At 35.9% G+C, this 17,452-nt stretch overlaps 1 protein-coding gene across 2 annotated transcripts in view; it reads right to left on the reverse strand.

The window, feature by feature from the left end:
* Window positions 1–6,167: 6,167 nt before the first annotated feature.
* Window positions 6,168–17,452, reverse strand: part of ANGPT1 (angiopoietin 1) — a 267,927-nt gene continuing 256,642 nt past the window's right edge. For both annotated transcript variants that reach the window (XM_033202711.1, XM_033202712.1), the window contains exon 9: window positions 6,168–8,703. In XM_033202711.1, coding sequence (XP_033058602.1) covers window positions 8,543–8,703 — 161 coding nt within the window. In that variant the 3' untranslated portion in view covers window positions 6,168–8,542. The remainder of the gene's footprint in view (window positions 8,704–17,452) is intronic.

The following is a 17,452-nucleotide window of genomic DNA, read 5'->3' on the forward strand; positions in this document are numbered from 1 at the left end:
GAACGGGGTGGATAACGAGGTCAGGAGATGGAGACCATCCTGGCCAACACGGTGAAACCCTGTCTCTACTAAAAATACAAAAATTAGCCAGGTGTGGTGGCGTGCACCTGTAGTCCCAGTTACCCAGAAGGCTGAGGCAGAAGAATCGCTTGAACTTTGGAGGCGGAGGTTGCAGTGAGCTGAGATCGCACCACTGTGCTCCAGCCTGGGGTGACAGAGCGAGACTCCAGGAAAAAACAAACAAACAAACAAAAACAAACAAACAAACAAAAACAAACAAACAAACAAAAACCTCCATAAAGTATTGTGATATTCTTTGCTTGTCTGTACTGGTGAAATGAGATTTACACCCAAAATAGATACTTAAATGATCTCATTTTTATTCTGAAAATGGTACAGAACAGGAAGAGAAAGCAACTAGGTTACCAATGTTTAGTAACTGAGGAAACAACTTCAGAAAGGTTAAAATAATTTTTCAGGATAAATACCAGTGTTTGGTCACTGGGCTCGATCTTCTGATAAATAGGTAGTTAGATAGGTAGATAAATAGGGAGATAGATGGATAGATAAATACACAATGTGTTTCTTCATATGTATCATTTTCAAAACCTTAGATTCTTTTCCTGATAAACAGAGTATTATTAGGCTTTTGGTTTGCCATCTATGGTAGGCAGAATTCTATGATGGCCGCCAAGACTTCCTACCCCCTATTGTACTTCCTCTGTATAATCCCCAAGACAATGAATGTGTTGGATTTAACTCCTGTCTCAGAACTCTAGATCCATATTTAAAGGGCCTACTCATATGGTCAGGTCAAACCCATTCAGATCACCTGCCCTGAGAGTAGCCAGGTGCTGAATATGACCCCCCATCTGACATCCAGCAGACAATGGGACATCACTTCTACAACCCCAATAACTTAACTCTGCCAACAATAAACTTGGAAGAGGACCCTGAGTTCCAGATGAGAATGCAGCTGCTCACCATGATTTTTGCCTTATGAAACACTAAGCAGAAAGCTCAGTGCAACAATGCAAAAGGATTATGACAGTTTGAAATGAATATTTTGATAAAATGTTTCTTGGAACAAATAAAGTTATGTTGGAAAGCAATAAAACACCTTAAAATATTTTAAGCCAAATAAATATTTTCTATTGAAAGAGTAATGCTGAAAATCATCATGAGTTTGCACTTTTGACAGCATGGAAGTCTGGTACAGGACTAAATATATTGTGGGTCTGTATAATCAGAAAGGAATGAGGTTGGAGCAATAGAAAGATTACAGGGAAATTAGTATGGGGCAGTGGAAAGCATACCAAAAATGGCAGAGTAAGGAACTGTGTGGAAGTAGGCCACTAGCTTGGATCTGGCACAATGCAACTACCACATATGGGGTGCATTTGAATTGAGGGGCACTCTAAAAATTTGGATGACTCCCTTAATACTTAAAAATTTCAAGGTTACAGTTGTGGAAGCATCCTCCCATGAGGAAGGGAATTATGACTGCCTACTCTCATTCATATCGCTCCAGGTTCATCTCCCACTTGGAGAATTTCCCAGTCTCATGGCCATGCTCACAATTACCTCACTTATTCTTGATGTAATTTACTTACCCAACTCCTATGGCTCCATTTCTCTTTGGATTTCCTCTTGTGTATCTAACCACAGTCTTACACTTTAATCCTGCTTGAGTTCAGACTCATATATCCAACTACCAAACTTGAATCACTACTTCTAAAACTCAACATGTAAAACCTAGCTCATTAGCTACTCCCCAGAACCTGTGTTTCTTATTTAGGTGATTTATACTGCCCCCTATTTAATTAACCAAAACAAAGTCTGGAATGATTTTGATTTCCCCCCACCTCTCGTTCAATTATTAAGTTGCTTAGATTATTTTTCCTTAATATCATTCAAAATCCAACTTCTTCAGTTCATTTTTACTGTCATTGCTGTATGGATAAGGTCCCCATCCTAGCTGGCTTCTATAATAAATAGGCTTCCCACAGGTCCAAACTTCTCCATTCTTATCCCCTTCCAACTTATCTTCTAATTCCAAAAAGTGAAAAATTATTCACTGTCTCTCTCTAATGAGAAGATAAAGCCTAAGCTTAGGAACACGACTTAAAGTCCTTCGTTATGTGGCCCCAACTCCAACCTCTCCTCCTAGTGCTCTTCCCTCAAATAAACATTACAGTCAATTTATACTGAAAAACGTGGAGCTCCCTACAACTCCAAGCTTTCTGACACCTGTATGCCTCTTCAGTTCCTCTTCTCAGCCTCCACCTCCTGGGCTCCAGTGACCCTTCCCCCTCAGACTCAGAAGCAGCTAGGACTATAGGTGCACACCACCATGCCAGGCTAATTTTTATATTTTTTGTAGAGATGGGGTTTCACCATGTTACCCAGTCTGGTCTCAAACTCCTGGACTCAAAAGACGGAACAGCCTTAGCTTCTGAAAGTGCCATAGATCCCATCTTCTATGAAAATTTGTGCAAATTGAGGGAGACTTATATGTTCCTTTTAATTTTAAAAACATCTCTATATAAAACTTACTATTGCATGGAAGTTCTCATCTTTTACACACTTGTTATTTACAACTATACACAACATAAAATTCAGCAGATTTAATCACACCCACCTCCGTGTTCTTATAGATTTAACATAGATTAATTTATTAACATAAACACTTTTGTATTGCTTATTTATTTCTTCTTGTTTTTCTGACTATTGTGAATGTCCATATGCTTTAATTATCTCTGTATATTTAAGTACCTTCCTAATGCTTTACCTGGATACTAGTAGCAGTTCAATATGTCTGTTAAATATAATGCACATTCTACCATTAAACCTATACAATTATTTCTCTAGGGTAGGACTTATGTAAGTATAATCCAGCATTTCAGTATGAATATTATGATGGTTTATGCCTTTCTCCTAAAGGAAATGTTTAAGTTAATTTAGAGCCTTAATGATGTTCTCACTCTAAACTTTCACACCATTGTTTGATGTTTACACATTATATTAAAGTCCACACGATTGAATATTATCTGCTCATAATATTTTCTTATAAATTCATTTTTAACTTACAAAGTTTAATGCTTTTTTAGTTGATTCCAGTTCCTTACAGCGTATCTAGAAAGCGGATCTATATTTTTAAAATTTAGTTAATGTAAGAGAAACTCAGGTAAGGGAGTCACAGTAATTCTGTGGCACAACTGAGTGATAATGGTACCCTCCCAGCTTTCACCTTCACAACCAGCACATGGGCTCCCCAGGGGCCAAGACAGAGTGCATGGATGGGCAGGAGGCAGACTGCTTTCATAAGGAGATAGAATAGGATCTCGTTTGTAAAAGATACCAGGATGCAGCTTCCTCTTCAAAATAAAATAAAATAAAATATCCTTTTACATTTGATGACAGTTCACATGTCAGAGACTGTCCTGTGTTAAAAGGGAATTATTAAATTTTAACCATGATCTATCATTTACTCCTCATTGAAGATGACTCTAACTTGCTTTCATGAAAGAATACAGGCGATATAATGACTTCTTTGAGTTTTTCCCAGGAATCCTTTAATTATGTTCACTATATTAACTTCAACGACGATATGTTAGAGAAATACGTGAGGAAATACTAGAAAAAACTTTAGTCGAATCTTAAATCATAAGTTGCCCAAATGTGTGTGTGTGTGTGTGTGTGTGTGTGTGTGTGTGAGAGAGACAGAGTCTCTCCCTGTTGCCCAGGTTGGAGTGCAGTGGCGCAATCTCGGTTCACCTTAACCTACGCCTCCTAGGTTCAAGCGATTCTCCTGCCTCAGCCTCCTGAGTAGCTTGGATTACAGGTACCCGCCACCATGCCCAATTAATTTTTTGTGTCTTTAGTAGAACTGGGGTTTCACCATGTTGGCCAGGCTGGTCTCGAACTCCTAACCTCATGATCTGCTCGCCTCGGCCTCCCAAAGTGCTGGGATTACAGGCGTGAGCCACTGCGCCCGGCCCCAACAATAATATATGTGTAAAGAATAAATGAGTAATTACCATTCAATAGTACATTTTATATATTTACATAGGTTTAAATTTAGAAGAGCATGCAGGTTTCCTTCAATTTATATAATACGTGTATTCCAGCGAAGTTGATAATAAAGTAGACATCTGAGCTAACTAAAATTATAAATTCAGATATCTTTTTGGAGGAGAATAGCCTAAGTTTAAAGTCTGAAAATAAATGTCTCAACACAGTGGTCAAATCTGAGAGTTGAATTTTGTATAGGTAGAAGGGATTTCTTAGTTTTTCAAAAAAAATCAATTCCATTCAGCGAGTAACAAGTTTTCGATAGGTACTGCGGAGAATTTAAAAAAAAAAAAAAAAAGTAAGAGGCAGCCTTTTATAAAACTCAAGCAAAATATGTTGAGTTGTAAAAGTATGTGAGTATAGAGACGGTGACAATTAATAGAGGGCATCAGAAAAGAGGTCATGAAACAACTAATGTTTTTATGCATCCCAGTGGGTTGTTAGAGGTTGTTAGAGGAAGGGACAATCGAGACCGTGGTTCTGAAAGTTCAAGATGCATAAAACTCACATGGCTGGCAGAAGAGTAGGTGGCAGCTGCAGCACTGTATTCTGTATCAGTTAGCTATTGCTACAATAATGATGTTAAACAAAACTCTGAAAAAAAAATGCAGTGGTTTAAAACAACAACCTATTATTGTTTCTCATGATTATGCATGTTAGCTGAGCACTTCTGCTGATCTGAGCCAGGCTCAGTTGATCTCAGTTGAGATCACTTATGTATCTTGAATCATCCATGGGTCAGCTATGGGCTGGCTGGTCTAGGCTGGTCTCAGCTGGTAGACTAGGCTTTGCTCCAAGTGGTCTCTAATCCTTTATTAGGCTACGCTGGGCTTTGTTTCATGCCAAATGTAGAATGTTTCCGACCAGACTCAGAACTGGCACAGAATCATCACTTCTGTTGTGTTCTATTGGCTACAGCAAGTCCGGAGCTAGCCATTCAGGGAGTAAGAAAATAGAGTTTATCTCTTTATGGAACAAGCTGCAAATTCGCATTGCAAAAGGTATGAATACAGAAAGGGGAAGAGTAGACATCATTTTTTTTTTTTTTTTTTGAGACGGAGTCTCGCTCTGTCGCCCAGGCTGGAGTGCAGTGGCGCAATCTCGGCTCACTGCAAGCTCCGCCTCTCGGGTTCCCGCCATTCTCCCGCCTCAGCCTCCGAGTAGCTGGGACTACAGGCGCCCGCCACCGCGCCCGGCTAGTTTTTTGTATTTTTAGTAGAGACGGGGTTTCACCGTGTTAGCCAGGAGGGTCTCGATCTCCTGACCTCGTGATCCGCCCGCCTCGGCCTCCCAAAGTGCTGGGATTACAGGCTTGAGCCACCGCGCCCGGCCAGACATCATTTTTTTAAGTAGTCGACCATGGGGCTTCTTTGTTTTGATTGGAATACTGAGTAGGTGGAAAGAAGCTGTCTGGCAATGAAGGCTGAGATTAACCTGACCTGTTTATTTTAAATTCAGGGAGTAGTGAGGAAACGCTGAAGTGTTTTGAGCTGGGAAAAACCATGTTCAGAGGTCTGGCTTTAGAAGGAATAAGGTTTTATGGTTATGAGGTGAATAATAGCACAGAGAGGCAGGATGAAAGAGTGTCTTTTCCAATCATCTAGGTGAAAGAAAATTAAGGAAGGTTTGAATCAATGTGATGGAAATAGGAGAAGAATCAAGGCCACAGGCAAGAAATTTCTTGCAAGGACTGATAAGACTGCTGATGGCATGCTAGGTGAGAGGGACAAGTAGCATCTCCTTTATGCTCCTTCCTTTTCCTCCTGTACACCAAACTCAAATTTTTAACACACATCCTCTTATTCTACATTCAGAGTTCCCAGAATATATTGCCAATTGTCACATGATAATGTGGCATTTAATAATTGGCAGGACACGACAATCATATTGTAGGGACATGGGACTGGGACCCACTGCTTTGATTTACCATTCTAATGAGACTAAGCTTTCTTAATTCATCCAAGACTGAAAGTTTTTCTAAGATTGAGGCTTTAGTTCATTTGGTAGATTTTTTTCAATGATTCTATAACTTCATAAATCTCTAATTTAAATTTCACAAAATATGTATTAAAAATAAAATGAAGTTGCACAAGTATTACCTTCAATTTTATTTAAATCAAATAATGTTGTGTTGATATGAAAAACTTTGCAAGAAACCACATGAATTTTAAAGACAAAATTCGAATACCTAATTACCCTATTCTGAAATAATTAAATGCAAAGAATACATATGTTAAATTGCCATAAACATGTCGGTATTACATAACACACATAACGGAGTCATAAAACATTTTACACTGCTTTATTATAAATAATTGGAAACAATATTTCATTTTTCAAACCCAGACAACAAAATAGTAAATATCATGCTTTCTTTTTTTTTATTACTTTATTTTATTTTTGTAATATGAGTTTGGAAACAGTATTCCTTATCCAAAATCTGGTTTAAAAAAGTGTCTGTAGGAACACAAAAGGACAAAATACTTATTTTCTTTCCCTTAATTGAAAACAGTCGAGAAGGTTTTTAGAGGGAGAGGCTTGCCTGCTATGGAGGAGCCACCAAGAATAGAAAAATGGTATAATACCTACAAATATCACTTGTAGGGCAAAAAGGGGTAGAATACAGACACATAAATATAAAAAAGACTTGATTGTAGACTTTAAAACATATTTTTCTTGACAATGTGAATAGCTTTATTTTTGCAAATGGAGGAGACCATTAAGGCATAGTGGATCAAGTCACCAAGTTTGAAGCTGGCATTGCTATCTTGCCAACAACTGTCTCTTTTGTAAGAGAGGAGACCCAATAGCTTTATTTCAATTTTCTCATCCCGTAGTGACTCATGTTTTAATAAAAACTGTTTACTGTTATAACCTTGGATACTTAGAGGCAGAGAAGACTTCTCGAAAAAATGCTGTAGTAACTTCAAGCACCCCAAAAATTCACTTAAAATAGATTATCCCATAGGAATATTCCCATTAAGTTATTTATAGCAACTAGCCATCAGAATTTCTCTTAGGTGACTATGATTAATTTTCTTTTTGTATATATTTCCTTTACACATAATAGTTTTGCCAATTTTTCCCCCAGATAATAATTTTTAAAAATTAAAAATTGCCTAAGGGAATGGACTGAAGGAGAAAAATATTAAGAGTGATGTATTTAATTAAGGGATATAGTAGATTTCTTTGAGCATTTGTGTTTTTTTGTATCAATTAAGGACAATGTTGCATATTCCAGATTAATTAGCTATTAGGTTTATTGCAGATATAAACTTGCTATGTACAATGATATTTATAATTATTTTTCATAGACTTCAAAGTGTTTCTTTTATAGACACTGGAACAGTGTGAATCTGGTAAGTATGTTTCCGTTAATTAGCAAAATTTAAATTAGCAAGACATAACAGGGTGAGTATTGAAGTTCTAAAAACATTTTTAAAATAATGAAGTTACATGTATGTATACACATGCTAGCAGATACTGTAAAATGAACTGCTCCAGAGTACTTGGTTTTACTTCAACTTAATATACTCCAAAATATTGCTTTCCTGTATAATATCAAAGGAAATATTAAATGCATGTATATTATTTTAAGAACTTGATGATATATCTTACATTCTTTTAACTTTACTCAGGCTATAAATATATTTATATATCATCCAATCAGTTTTTAGAGTAAATGGAAACCATAGTATGGGGTGGTAAGTTTTCACCACATACATCCTTACTTATGTCCATTTTTTTTTTTTCTGAAAACTGTATCAAAAATCAGAGTAATGGAGTTTGTTTCTACCACACAGTTATTGTCCATGTACTATAATTCATTATGGCTTACAAAAATGGAATTTTCATTTGGAGGTGAGTAAGCAGAAATCAACTAGTAAGTATGACACTGGAATTAGGCTTCTGAAATCCATTAACATGTAACCAACTCAGAGGACAATGCTGTTCTAAATTTTTATCAAAATTGTGCAACAGTATAATTTGTTGGTAGGTTTGCATAGATATAACACCTTTTCAGTGGTGTAATACATCTTTTCCAAAGGATTATGGCAGGCTTGTTTCTATTCTTCCTGTATATTCTCTTTTTCACTCTTTTTTTTTTTTTTCCTGTTTTACATGAAATTAACCATATTTATCATCTGGCTACCATAGTTCCAAAATAAGGTCCAGTAGTAGTTTGAAGCACAGCAAAGCTGAGCAGGTTCTTCCCTTTTTAAAGCCCGACAGTCAATGGAGTTTTCTATAGTCAAGCCACGTGAGCACTGTCTCCCCAAGTAGAGACTCCTGTGAACTCAAAAGGCTCCAGATTCACAGTCAAGGACCTTGGTGACTTCACATAACCACCACTTATTGCTGGAAAGGAGACAATATTGTTTGCTTCTGAAGTTTTCAAGCACTTTCTCACCTGGCAGCTCCTCCAGATTTCTTTGTTGCTTTTATAATCACTACTGACATTGTGCTTTCAAAAATCTAAAGGTCGAATCATCATAGTTGTGGAACGTAAGGAGTAACTGGGCCCTTTGAAGTAGTGCCACTTTATCCCATTCAGTTTTCCATGGTTTTGTCCCGCAGTATAGAACATTCCATTTAGATTGGAGGGGCCACAAGCATCAAACCACCAGCCTGAAAAAATAGTTCATGATAGAAGAGAGAAGGAGAGGCAACAATGATAAGTAAATGGAATATTTGGAAATCAATGGCATTAAGTGATGGGAAACTTGCTTGTTTTTGTTGTGCTTATTTGCAATTAGGAGGCATCAGTAAACATATCCTCAGTAGTGAAACTGTTTTAAATGACTTCTGATTTAAGATTTATGTGACCCATCAGAGAGAGCAATGCTGTCATGGAAAGCAGCTTTCAGTGATTCCACTGGAACTTACTTCCTCTTGTAATGATGGGAAGCCTCTGGGCTTCAAGATACAATCTACATAAGAGATGGATTTACATGTAAGACAAGTGCAGTAAGGAAAACGTATATACCCATAAGAGGCGTTCCATCTTAAGACTGTTACTGGGAATAGAACAATTAATTATTAGTAAAGAAATTCAGAAACTTAGACAAGCAACTGAGATCTAAATAGAAAGATATTCTCCATTTACTGCATATGTTTGTCAATAATTGGCCCTAAGCTGCTTCTAAAATTAATTGGATACTGTGCGATGACTATGATGCTCAAAAGGACTTTTAATTAATGTGCCCTCTCTGTAGCTTATAATAATAGAAAAAGTGTTCTGCAATAATAGCCATTCAGTTCCTGTACAGCCATATTTTATCTATGGTTATTTAAGTGATTTCCAAACTTAGTAAAAAGAAAAACAATTTGATGAGTAACATGGAAATTCTGTGCTTGTATAGCTCTCTATAAGGATAACTGGATAACTCAGTTTTATTTTTTAAATAAATTAAGTTCTTAGATTTTTAGATAAAGCATAGTGTTTTTTCCTGTCTCCTGAAGTAACACTACTGAATCTTTAGGGAGAGATTTATGCCAGAGACATTCTGGCATACTTTTTATTTGGATACAGTTGACCTCTCTTAGATTACAGACTTATACCTAAGGGACTAATAGCTAAAGAAAGAGAAAGCTGTACAGCTGATGTTTAACTGTAACATGAGCACCATCTTGCAGAAACTTTAGAAAAAGTTAAGTGGAGAAAAGCTAGTTTTCATTTTTCAACTTTAGAAGATGAATATAGCTGGCTTGTGTTTATAAAGTCACACTAGAGGCGTAACAAGCTGCATTAATCACCAGTTCATACTGAGGAACCACAAGGTATGTCTTGATGAATTTGGAAAGACACTATATTCCATGCAGTTTTATCAACTGTATGCAAACAACATAAATGTTAATGTAGTCAAAACACGAGGGACAAAAAGGTTCTTGTTTGGCAAAGGAGGAGGAACTGCAAGTAAAATTCAACCTTTGTTTTTCTTAAGATTAATTCCTCTAATTTTTGATCAGTACAGCTGGTAAAAATGTGCTGCTTATATTATAAAAAGCATTCTAATATTAGTGAATTTATTTGCCCAAAAGACTTTTCCTAAAGGACTAAAATGAAACTCACAGATGAAATTCAACTTGATTGCTTCTGTGTTTTAACTTTTCTCCTCCTTTTCTGTGACCTTCTTGAGGCACTTTTCCATTGCATTAATGAACTTTTTATAGTCTTTCAAATATGTACCACGGTCTCTCAAGCAAACACACTAACTCTATTGTTGAGACTGACAACGATTCATAGAATTCTCTTCCCAGTTGCATTAGGGTAAAATGTGTGTTTTTGTTTATTTGGTTTATAGAAAGTCACAAGAGTCCCAGAGGAGTATGGAAAGACAGATGTCTGTTGCAACAACAGCCTGGCAATAAAGAGGACAGGCTGAAGAATGCGTTTCATCGGGAAACTTTGGGAAAACTTAGGAAAGAGACAAGAAACAGTAAGAGCCTGTGAGAGAGTCAGGTAAATTCATCTTGTGTATCTTTTTGAGTGCATAAAGTGGGGTAATGTTTGCAATGAGTAAAATGGCATTTCGGAGACACTGAAAGAAGGCCAGTATGGCTGTGTCACAATCAACCAGGGGGATAGTCGCCTGAAGCTGAGAGGGTCTGAAGCACATCACCCAGTGTTTTGTTCATCATCCTAAAAACAATGGAAAGCCATGGTTTGTATATTGGCCTATCTCCTGTGCTTAGTAGACACCTAACAAAGTTTGCTTCCCAAATGACCAGTGGGTCACTGCAGGCTTGTTAACTGATTGACTCTCTGATCGGTTCTCCTTGTGAAGTCTTTGTTGTCTGAAGTTTAGCTTGCCAAAATGCTATATTTGATAGATACCCCAATGTGTAATACCTGTCCTTATTGTATCCATTTTTTTCTTATGTATCCATTCAATATATAATTATTGTGAAACGTTGTTACACAATACTCAAGACAGAAGTAGTCCTTGCCTTCATGAAACTCACTTCTAATGAGAGAAACAGATGAATATATGTAAGTAGGCACAAAAATTACTATTAGGTTGGTGCAAAAGTAATTGCAGTTTTTGCCATGACTGTTATTGACAAAAAATGCAATTACTTTTGCACCAACCTAATATACATTATGACTTAAAATGTCATGAAGAAAATAAGTAGGAGCTCTGAAGGAGAATAATTCGAGTTTTCACACTCGTGAAAGAAGCTGATATTTAACGAGACCTGAAGGAGGAGAGAGGCAGCCCCAGGAAGATGGGAAAAGACCCTGATAAGCAGAGTACAGCACCTGCAAAGGCAATGAGGAAGAAAGGAAGCTTGGGATGTGTAGGGACATCAGTGCAGCTGGTGCACAGTGAACAAGAAATGACTTGCAGGAAATGAAGGTGGAGGAATAGGCAGTCCTGGAGAGAAGTTCAATGTTTATGGAACAATTTGGAGTTTAGCCAGCCTGCTTGTCCACGATGAGGCAAACAAGTAAAACATTCTCTACAGATGGGAACCACAATCGAACCAGAAGAACCAGATCTGCTAGGTTAAATGTTTCATCAAACACTGTTTAAAGCCCTCATTCTCTATGATCTTCCAAAGCTATCCTGAGTATATGTGACACCATAAAAAAAGAAGAAAATTGAGTCTAGAATCAATTCTGCAAATATTAACCAATGGATAGAGATAGGGGACAGGAATTTTTGGAAACAAAATTTCTGACTTTAAAGCATGCACAGTTTTGTGTAGGAGACAGACAAAATGCTACAAATTGAGATGATAGCCACTAAACAAAGAGAAGAAGAAAATTTTATGGAAATACAGAGGCAGTAGGTGCTAACTGTCTGAGGGACCACAAAGCTCACTCATTCAACAGCTGCTCTGGGTCCTGAAGGATGGGTAGAGTTCACTGAACAGAAAGAGATTCTATACAGTCTGTACTCTGGAAGAGCAGGAGAGAGTGTCTGGCAGCAGGTTGGCTTGGCTGGAGTGCCAGTGGGTTAAAGGGTTGGAGAACACAGGGCTAAAAAATAAACAGGAGGGAGAACATAAAGGTTTTTATTATACCTTTAGACATTTTCTTTCGGGCAATGGGAAGCCTGCAGAACGCCAGGGCAGACGTTAGAAGACCCAGACTTCATGCTTAATTCATCAATTAATAACCAAGAGATCCTACACAGTAGTACCAATAGTATTTGATATTTATTGAATCGTTCATATGAAGGTATTTGTATGCATTTTCTCATTTTATCCTCCCAAACAGCCTTTAGTGAAGTGGCAAATACCATAATAAAGATACTAATGCTCACGGAGTTTAAGGAACTGTTTAAGGTCACATTTATAATACATAGATTCTAAGAACTGACCAACCATTTTCACAGCACAGTTATAAGGATCAAATAAGATAATGCACTATTATAGCCTATAAAAAAAAAAAAAAAAATCCTACTTAAGTGCCAGCTGTAAGTTATCTAGAAAATGGGGCAGAATGTTTAGGGCAGGAAAAAAAGAGACAAGACCTTGTGGAGCATCATAATAATTTAATAATAAAGACAAGGTCATCAGTGCCAACATATTTCCTTATTTGCTTAGTGGGTTTTATTAGAGAAATATGAAAATAATTAGACCCAATGTTCATGTTATAAAAATTTGGCATTTAAGCTCCTAATTTTTTTAAATGTTTCATTTTGATTTCATGACAAATCAAGGAGTTTGAAATGTTCAATTAACTCTTTATCTTAAGACCAGTGGGCCATGAATTCTGCCATCTATCTCAGAGCAATTGATAATAAAGATGATGAATTTAGATGGAAGAAAATGAAATAAAAGAGCAATTATTTCTCATGACCATTTTAGTTTTATTATAAGATATCCTAACTTCAAGGTAGTAGACGTAATTATTTCTGTGTAGGCAAGGATTGTCTGTTTTCTCTGACACATACATTAAAACAAACTGAATAATTTTTCATATCAAATATTTCAAAGTTTGTCCACTTTCTACCTTTATTTTTAAAAATTAAGCATGGCCAAGTCTTTTATACACACATCCTGAAAATATGTGGTTTAAAGCATTTTTTCAAATCAGGCAAAAGTATAGCAGAGTCCTCATTACTCATACGCATTTCTTGTATTTATAAGTGATCATTGATACTCAGTACATATGATATATTTGCATGGGATGAAGATGTTCTATGAATATACAGAAGAGTATGCCTGAGTTTGCAGTTCCTCTCTGATAAGATACTGAATAGCTGAATTACATATTCTGTGCAATCCTGGGAAAATATTAACTTTGTATTTTGTTTATGGTTGGGAATAACAAATAAGAAATATCCTAAAGCAATTAATCTAGGGAAGGCACTTCAAGCCTAAAAGAACTCAATGATGCAAGCAAAAGATCGAAAAAGCAGTTACCATCTGCTATTAGGACAGCTGATAAAATGTCTCCAATTTTTTTTGTTTTGGTTTGTTTTGGTTTGGTTTGGTTATTTTGAGATGGAGGCTCACTCTGTCGCCCAGGCTGGAGTGCAATGGCGGATCTTGACTCACTGCAACCTCCGCCTCCCGGGTTCAAGTGATTCTCTTGGCTCAGCCTCCTGAGTAGCTAGGACTACAGGTGTCTGCCACCACGCCTGGCTAATTTTTGTATTTTTTTTTAGTAAAGGTGGTGTTTTGCCATATTGGCCAGGCTGGTCTCGAATTCCTGACCTCAGGTGATGCAATCACCTTGGTCTCCCAAAGTGCTGGGATTACAGGCGTGAGGCACCACACTCAGTCTCAAATGTTTTAAGGTTGGCAACTGCTGAGATGTACTTTGCCAAGCATTTTTCTTCATAACTTGTAACCTCATGTATATTTTAATAAGAAATCTGAGATTCATGTTTCCAATTCATTTACACTTAACTCATTAAAATTTATTTTGTAATAACTATCCCAGGTCTTTTAAAATCATTTGTGCCTTTTATCTTTGAAGCAGAAAATTCACATTTGATCGCTAATAAATGAAACTTTGTCCAGAAAATAGCAATTTGATTCTCAACTTTGTACTCAGGAAGTTCAACTTTATTTGAACATCAGGAAACCTAATTCTTAAATTCTTCTGATTCTAAACAAAACATCTCTCAACACTTCTTTTCTGTGATAAAATGTACAGCAAAACGAAAAGATATATCTGTTTTTGTAGATTTCTTTTGTTCGTTTTCAATGCATGCATTCTAATCAGCAGTATGCCAAAGAAGTTGCACAGAAATTAAGATTTTCGTCTTTCATCACTAAGTAAGGATGAGTTTAAACTAAATTGATTGGTGCCATCGATGGGATCATAATGGAAAAAATCTCTTGGTGAGTTTATGTGGACAAAGTTGGCCCTACCCAAAGCCAGCCTCAAGAAGCAGCTGCATGGGTCTTGTATGCAGGAGGCAAAGGACCTTGCTAGAAGTCTGCATTCCTTCTGTCATCTCATACTATATCCCCTTCAGGCCAAGGATTTGTTTTTGTTTTTTGGGGGGCTGTTTTTTTTTCTTTCCTTTCTCTTCTTTTTGTTCTAAATATGAAAAGCTGTTTATCCTGGCTAGGAATATTGAATTCATTTAAAACTTCTAGGTATTCTTTTACTGCCTCTCTTCTCCCTCATACTTCATTTTGCTTTTAACCATGTTTAAGTGAGGAAATGCTTGCGAAAAGATGCTGCAAACAGTACAATAGAGCTCTATCATTCTCTTTGAATGTCATTCCTTTTAATGGAAGCAGTAGAAAGAGTAGATAGAATAAAGGCCTCTGGAGGTTGAGTACCTGCATTTAACTTCTACTTCCGACAAAATTCTGTTACCTATGGCAAATTATCTAACTTTTCTGTATTTCAGTTCTTGCCAAAAGTATTATTGTGGTCTCTATTTCCAAGGGTTTTTGGAAGCTTCATATAAGTTATTAAATACAAATCATTTAGGATAATACAAACATATCTGTTAAAAAGAGTTCAATAAGATTTTAAATATTATTACTGAGTACAATACAAAGTTAATTGGTTATTTCTCATCCACTGCCAATCATTAAGCTTTGGTTGTAACCTTGTGCGAGAGGACTACCAGTTCTGATTCACCTTTTTCCAAACTTATAAAAGACATTTTCTGATACTCTTTGCTCTTTTTCTAATAAATGAAACTTTGCCCCAGAAAATAGGAATATAATCTTAAACTTTGCATTTTAGGAAGCTCAAATTTATTTGAAAGTCGGGAACCTAACACTCAAATTTTTACAATTCTGCAGTTTAGTCTTTTGGGGTTATTCTTAAGTTAGTTTCAGTCCTTGATAGTCACCTCTTTGTTCCTTGTTTGGGCATAGAAATACATGTATGTATTAGGCATTTTAAAAATAAGTTCATGCAAGAGTCACATTTATACTAACATTCATTTACTTTATGTCTTTTCACCAGAATAATTTGTAATTTTGCAATGTCCTTTCAGAGTCTCTGCTAGCATATTTACTCATCAAACCAATATTTATTGAACATATGCTATATGCCACACACTATGGCAGCCACTTGGGATACAGTAGTGGACAGCACAAAATCCGTGCATTCACAGAACTTACATTTGTGTAGAATAGACTTACGTTTTATGTACTAAATATAGAAATTGGGTTGAAATAAAAGTAATGCAATATAGATTTATATAGTCAATCTTACATTAGTCATATGGATCTTCTTTTCTCTCAATATTTTTACCTTGAAACTTAGAGAATTTTAGTTATCTGATCATGCTTAGCAGGTCCTTACTGGGTTCTCAAAAATGCTAAGATGATTATATTTTCCCAAAGATCTTGTCACTTCAAGGTCATACACCAGTTGAAAAAACTGCTGGCTTCTATCATTTTCTTTGTGTTCTTTAAGATTATATAGTAGGCAAAGTGAGCATTTATCAACTCTCTGCTGTTAGCATCTGGAAAGTTCTAGATGTACTAAGAAATTTATGTGTATGGCTTTTTCCCCTCTTTAAGGACTGGACTGAAAAATATCCTTTGTTAGCTTTAGAAAGTCTTGTCTATCAGTTAACATGGTTTATGCATTGGGAAAATAAATCAGAGTTTCTACTTCAATAGATTATTTCTATAGAAAGTTAGGTCACATTTTTACATAACCTTTATATTATGTACTAAATATGGAAATTATATTGAAACTAAAGTAAGGAATGTAAAACAATAACGTATTTGTTTTTGTGGCTAGCAATTTTTAATAATTACAGTTTATGACAGATTTTTAGAAATAATTCTTTAAATATAATTTTAATAATTTTAGTTAACTGTAGCTTAAGCAAACTTTCAGAAATGCTGATTTTGAAAGCTCCTAATTTAGTACCAAAGAACGTTTTTTTCTGCTGAAGGTAAGTTTGTTTTGAATGTGACAATCTAGTAACAAGAATTTGTTATTGTCTTAATTCTAGAATCAGAATTTTTCACATATTTATCTCCATATACAATAAATCTATACAAAAAGTATGCATTGAATGAGATTACATTTTCATTTTCTTAATGTTAAATAGTAGATAAAACTATTTCTTTTACATTTTTAATGAAACTTATACTCTAGCCTGTCTTGCTCATTTCTTTAATAGTAATTAACCCCTTTAATAGGTGCTCATTAAAAATACCTTAAATTGACAGAAGAAAGCTAAGAAATAAGGAAGTTAGGAAATGAAGAGCAAAGATCAAGTCCTACCTTCGGTCTAGCTGAAATACCTTCTGCTTTCAATTAAGCCTATTTCCTGCCATTCAGTCTTTTACCAATAAGGGTAATGATACCAGATTCTCCAACTAGAATTCCTCTTTGTACTTGAAGAAAACTAGGATAGTTAGTTGGCAATAAATCTTATTTTACTCTTAATTCCTTTTAGAAGAAACAAAGAAAAAATATATAAACAAAGAAGATAAAACAAAGCTTTAATTGATAATGACAAAGAGCTATGAGTTACTAGCTTCAAAGAGTATGAAGTCTCACTGCTTAAGAGAGGCTATTTTAAACAGGCAACAGGCTCAAATACTAAGTTAAAAAAAAAAAGAAAGGAAAAATCATTAGATGAGGAAAATGGCTCTAAGGGAAACTTTGACAGAATAAGTAGTAGTGGTGGGGAGCATCTAAGTAGGACCTAAGTTCCAGGCAATACTCCAGTTACCTGGACTGTCAATGATATTCATCCTTACGTTCTCCAGTTCTTAGCTATCTAAATTCCACATTTTAGCTTTCCATAATAAATAACTTTGCAAGACCTGGATTCTTTCAAAGGGACATTTGATAAGGTAATGGCATTTATTACAAAAACACATTTACTTAGACTATTCCAGCCCAAGCAATAAGTGGAAATATTCTCTTCCAAACATACGTGTTTATTGGTGAGTAAGAACTGGGTCCAAGAATAATTGT

Source organism: Trachypithecus francoisi, unplaced genomic scaffold, assembly GCF_009764315.1.
Source record: "Trachypithecus francoisi isolate TF-2019V2 unplaced genomic scaffold, Tfra_2.0 Lachesis_group7, whole genome shotgun sequence".
In the NCBI taxonomy this organism is placed as follows: domain Eukaryota; kingdom Metazoa; phylum Chordata; class Mammalia; order Primates; family Cercopithecidae; genus Trachypithecus; species Trachypithecus francoisi.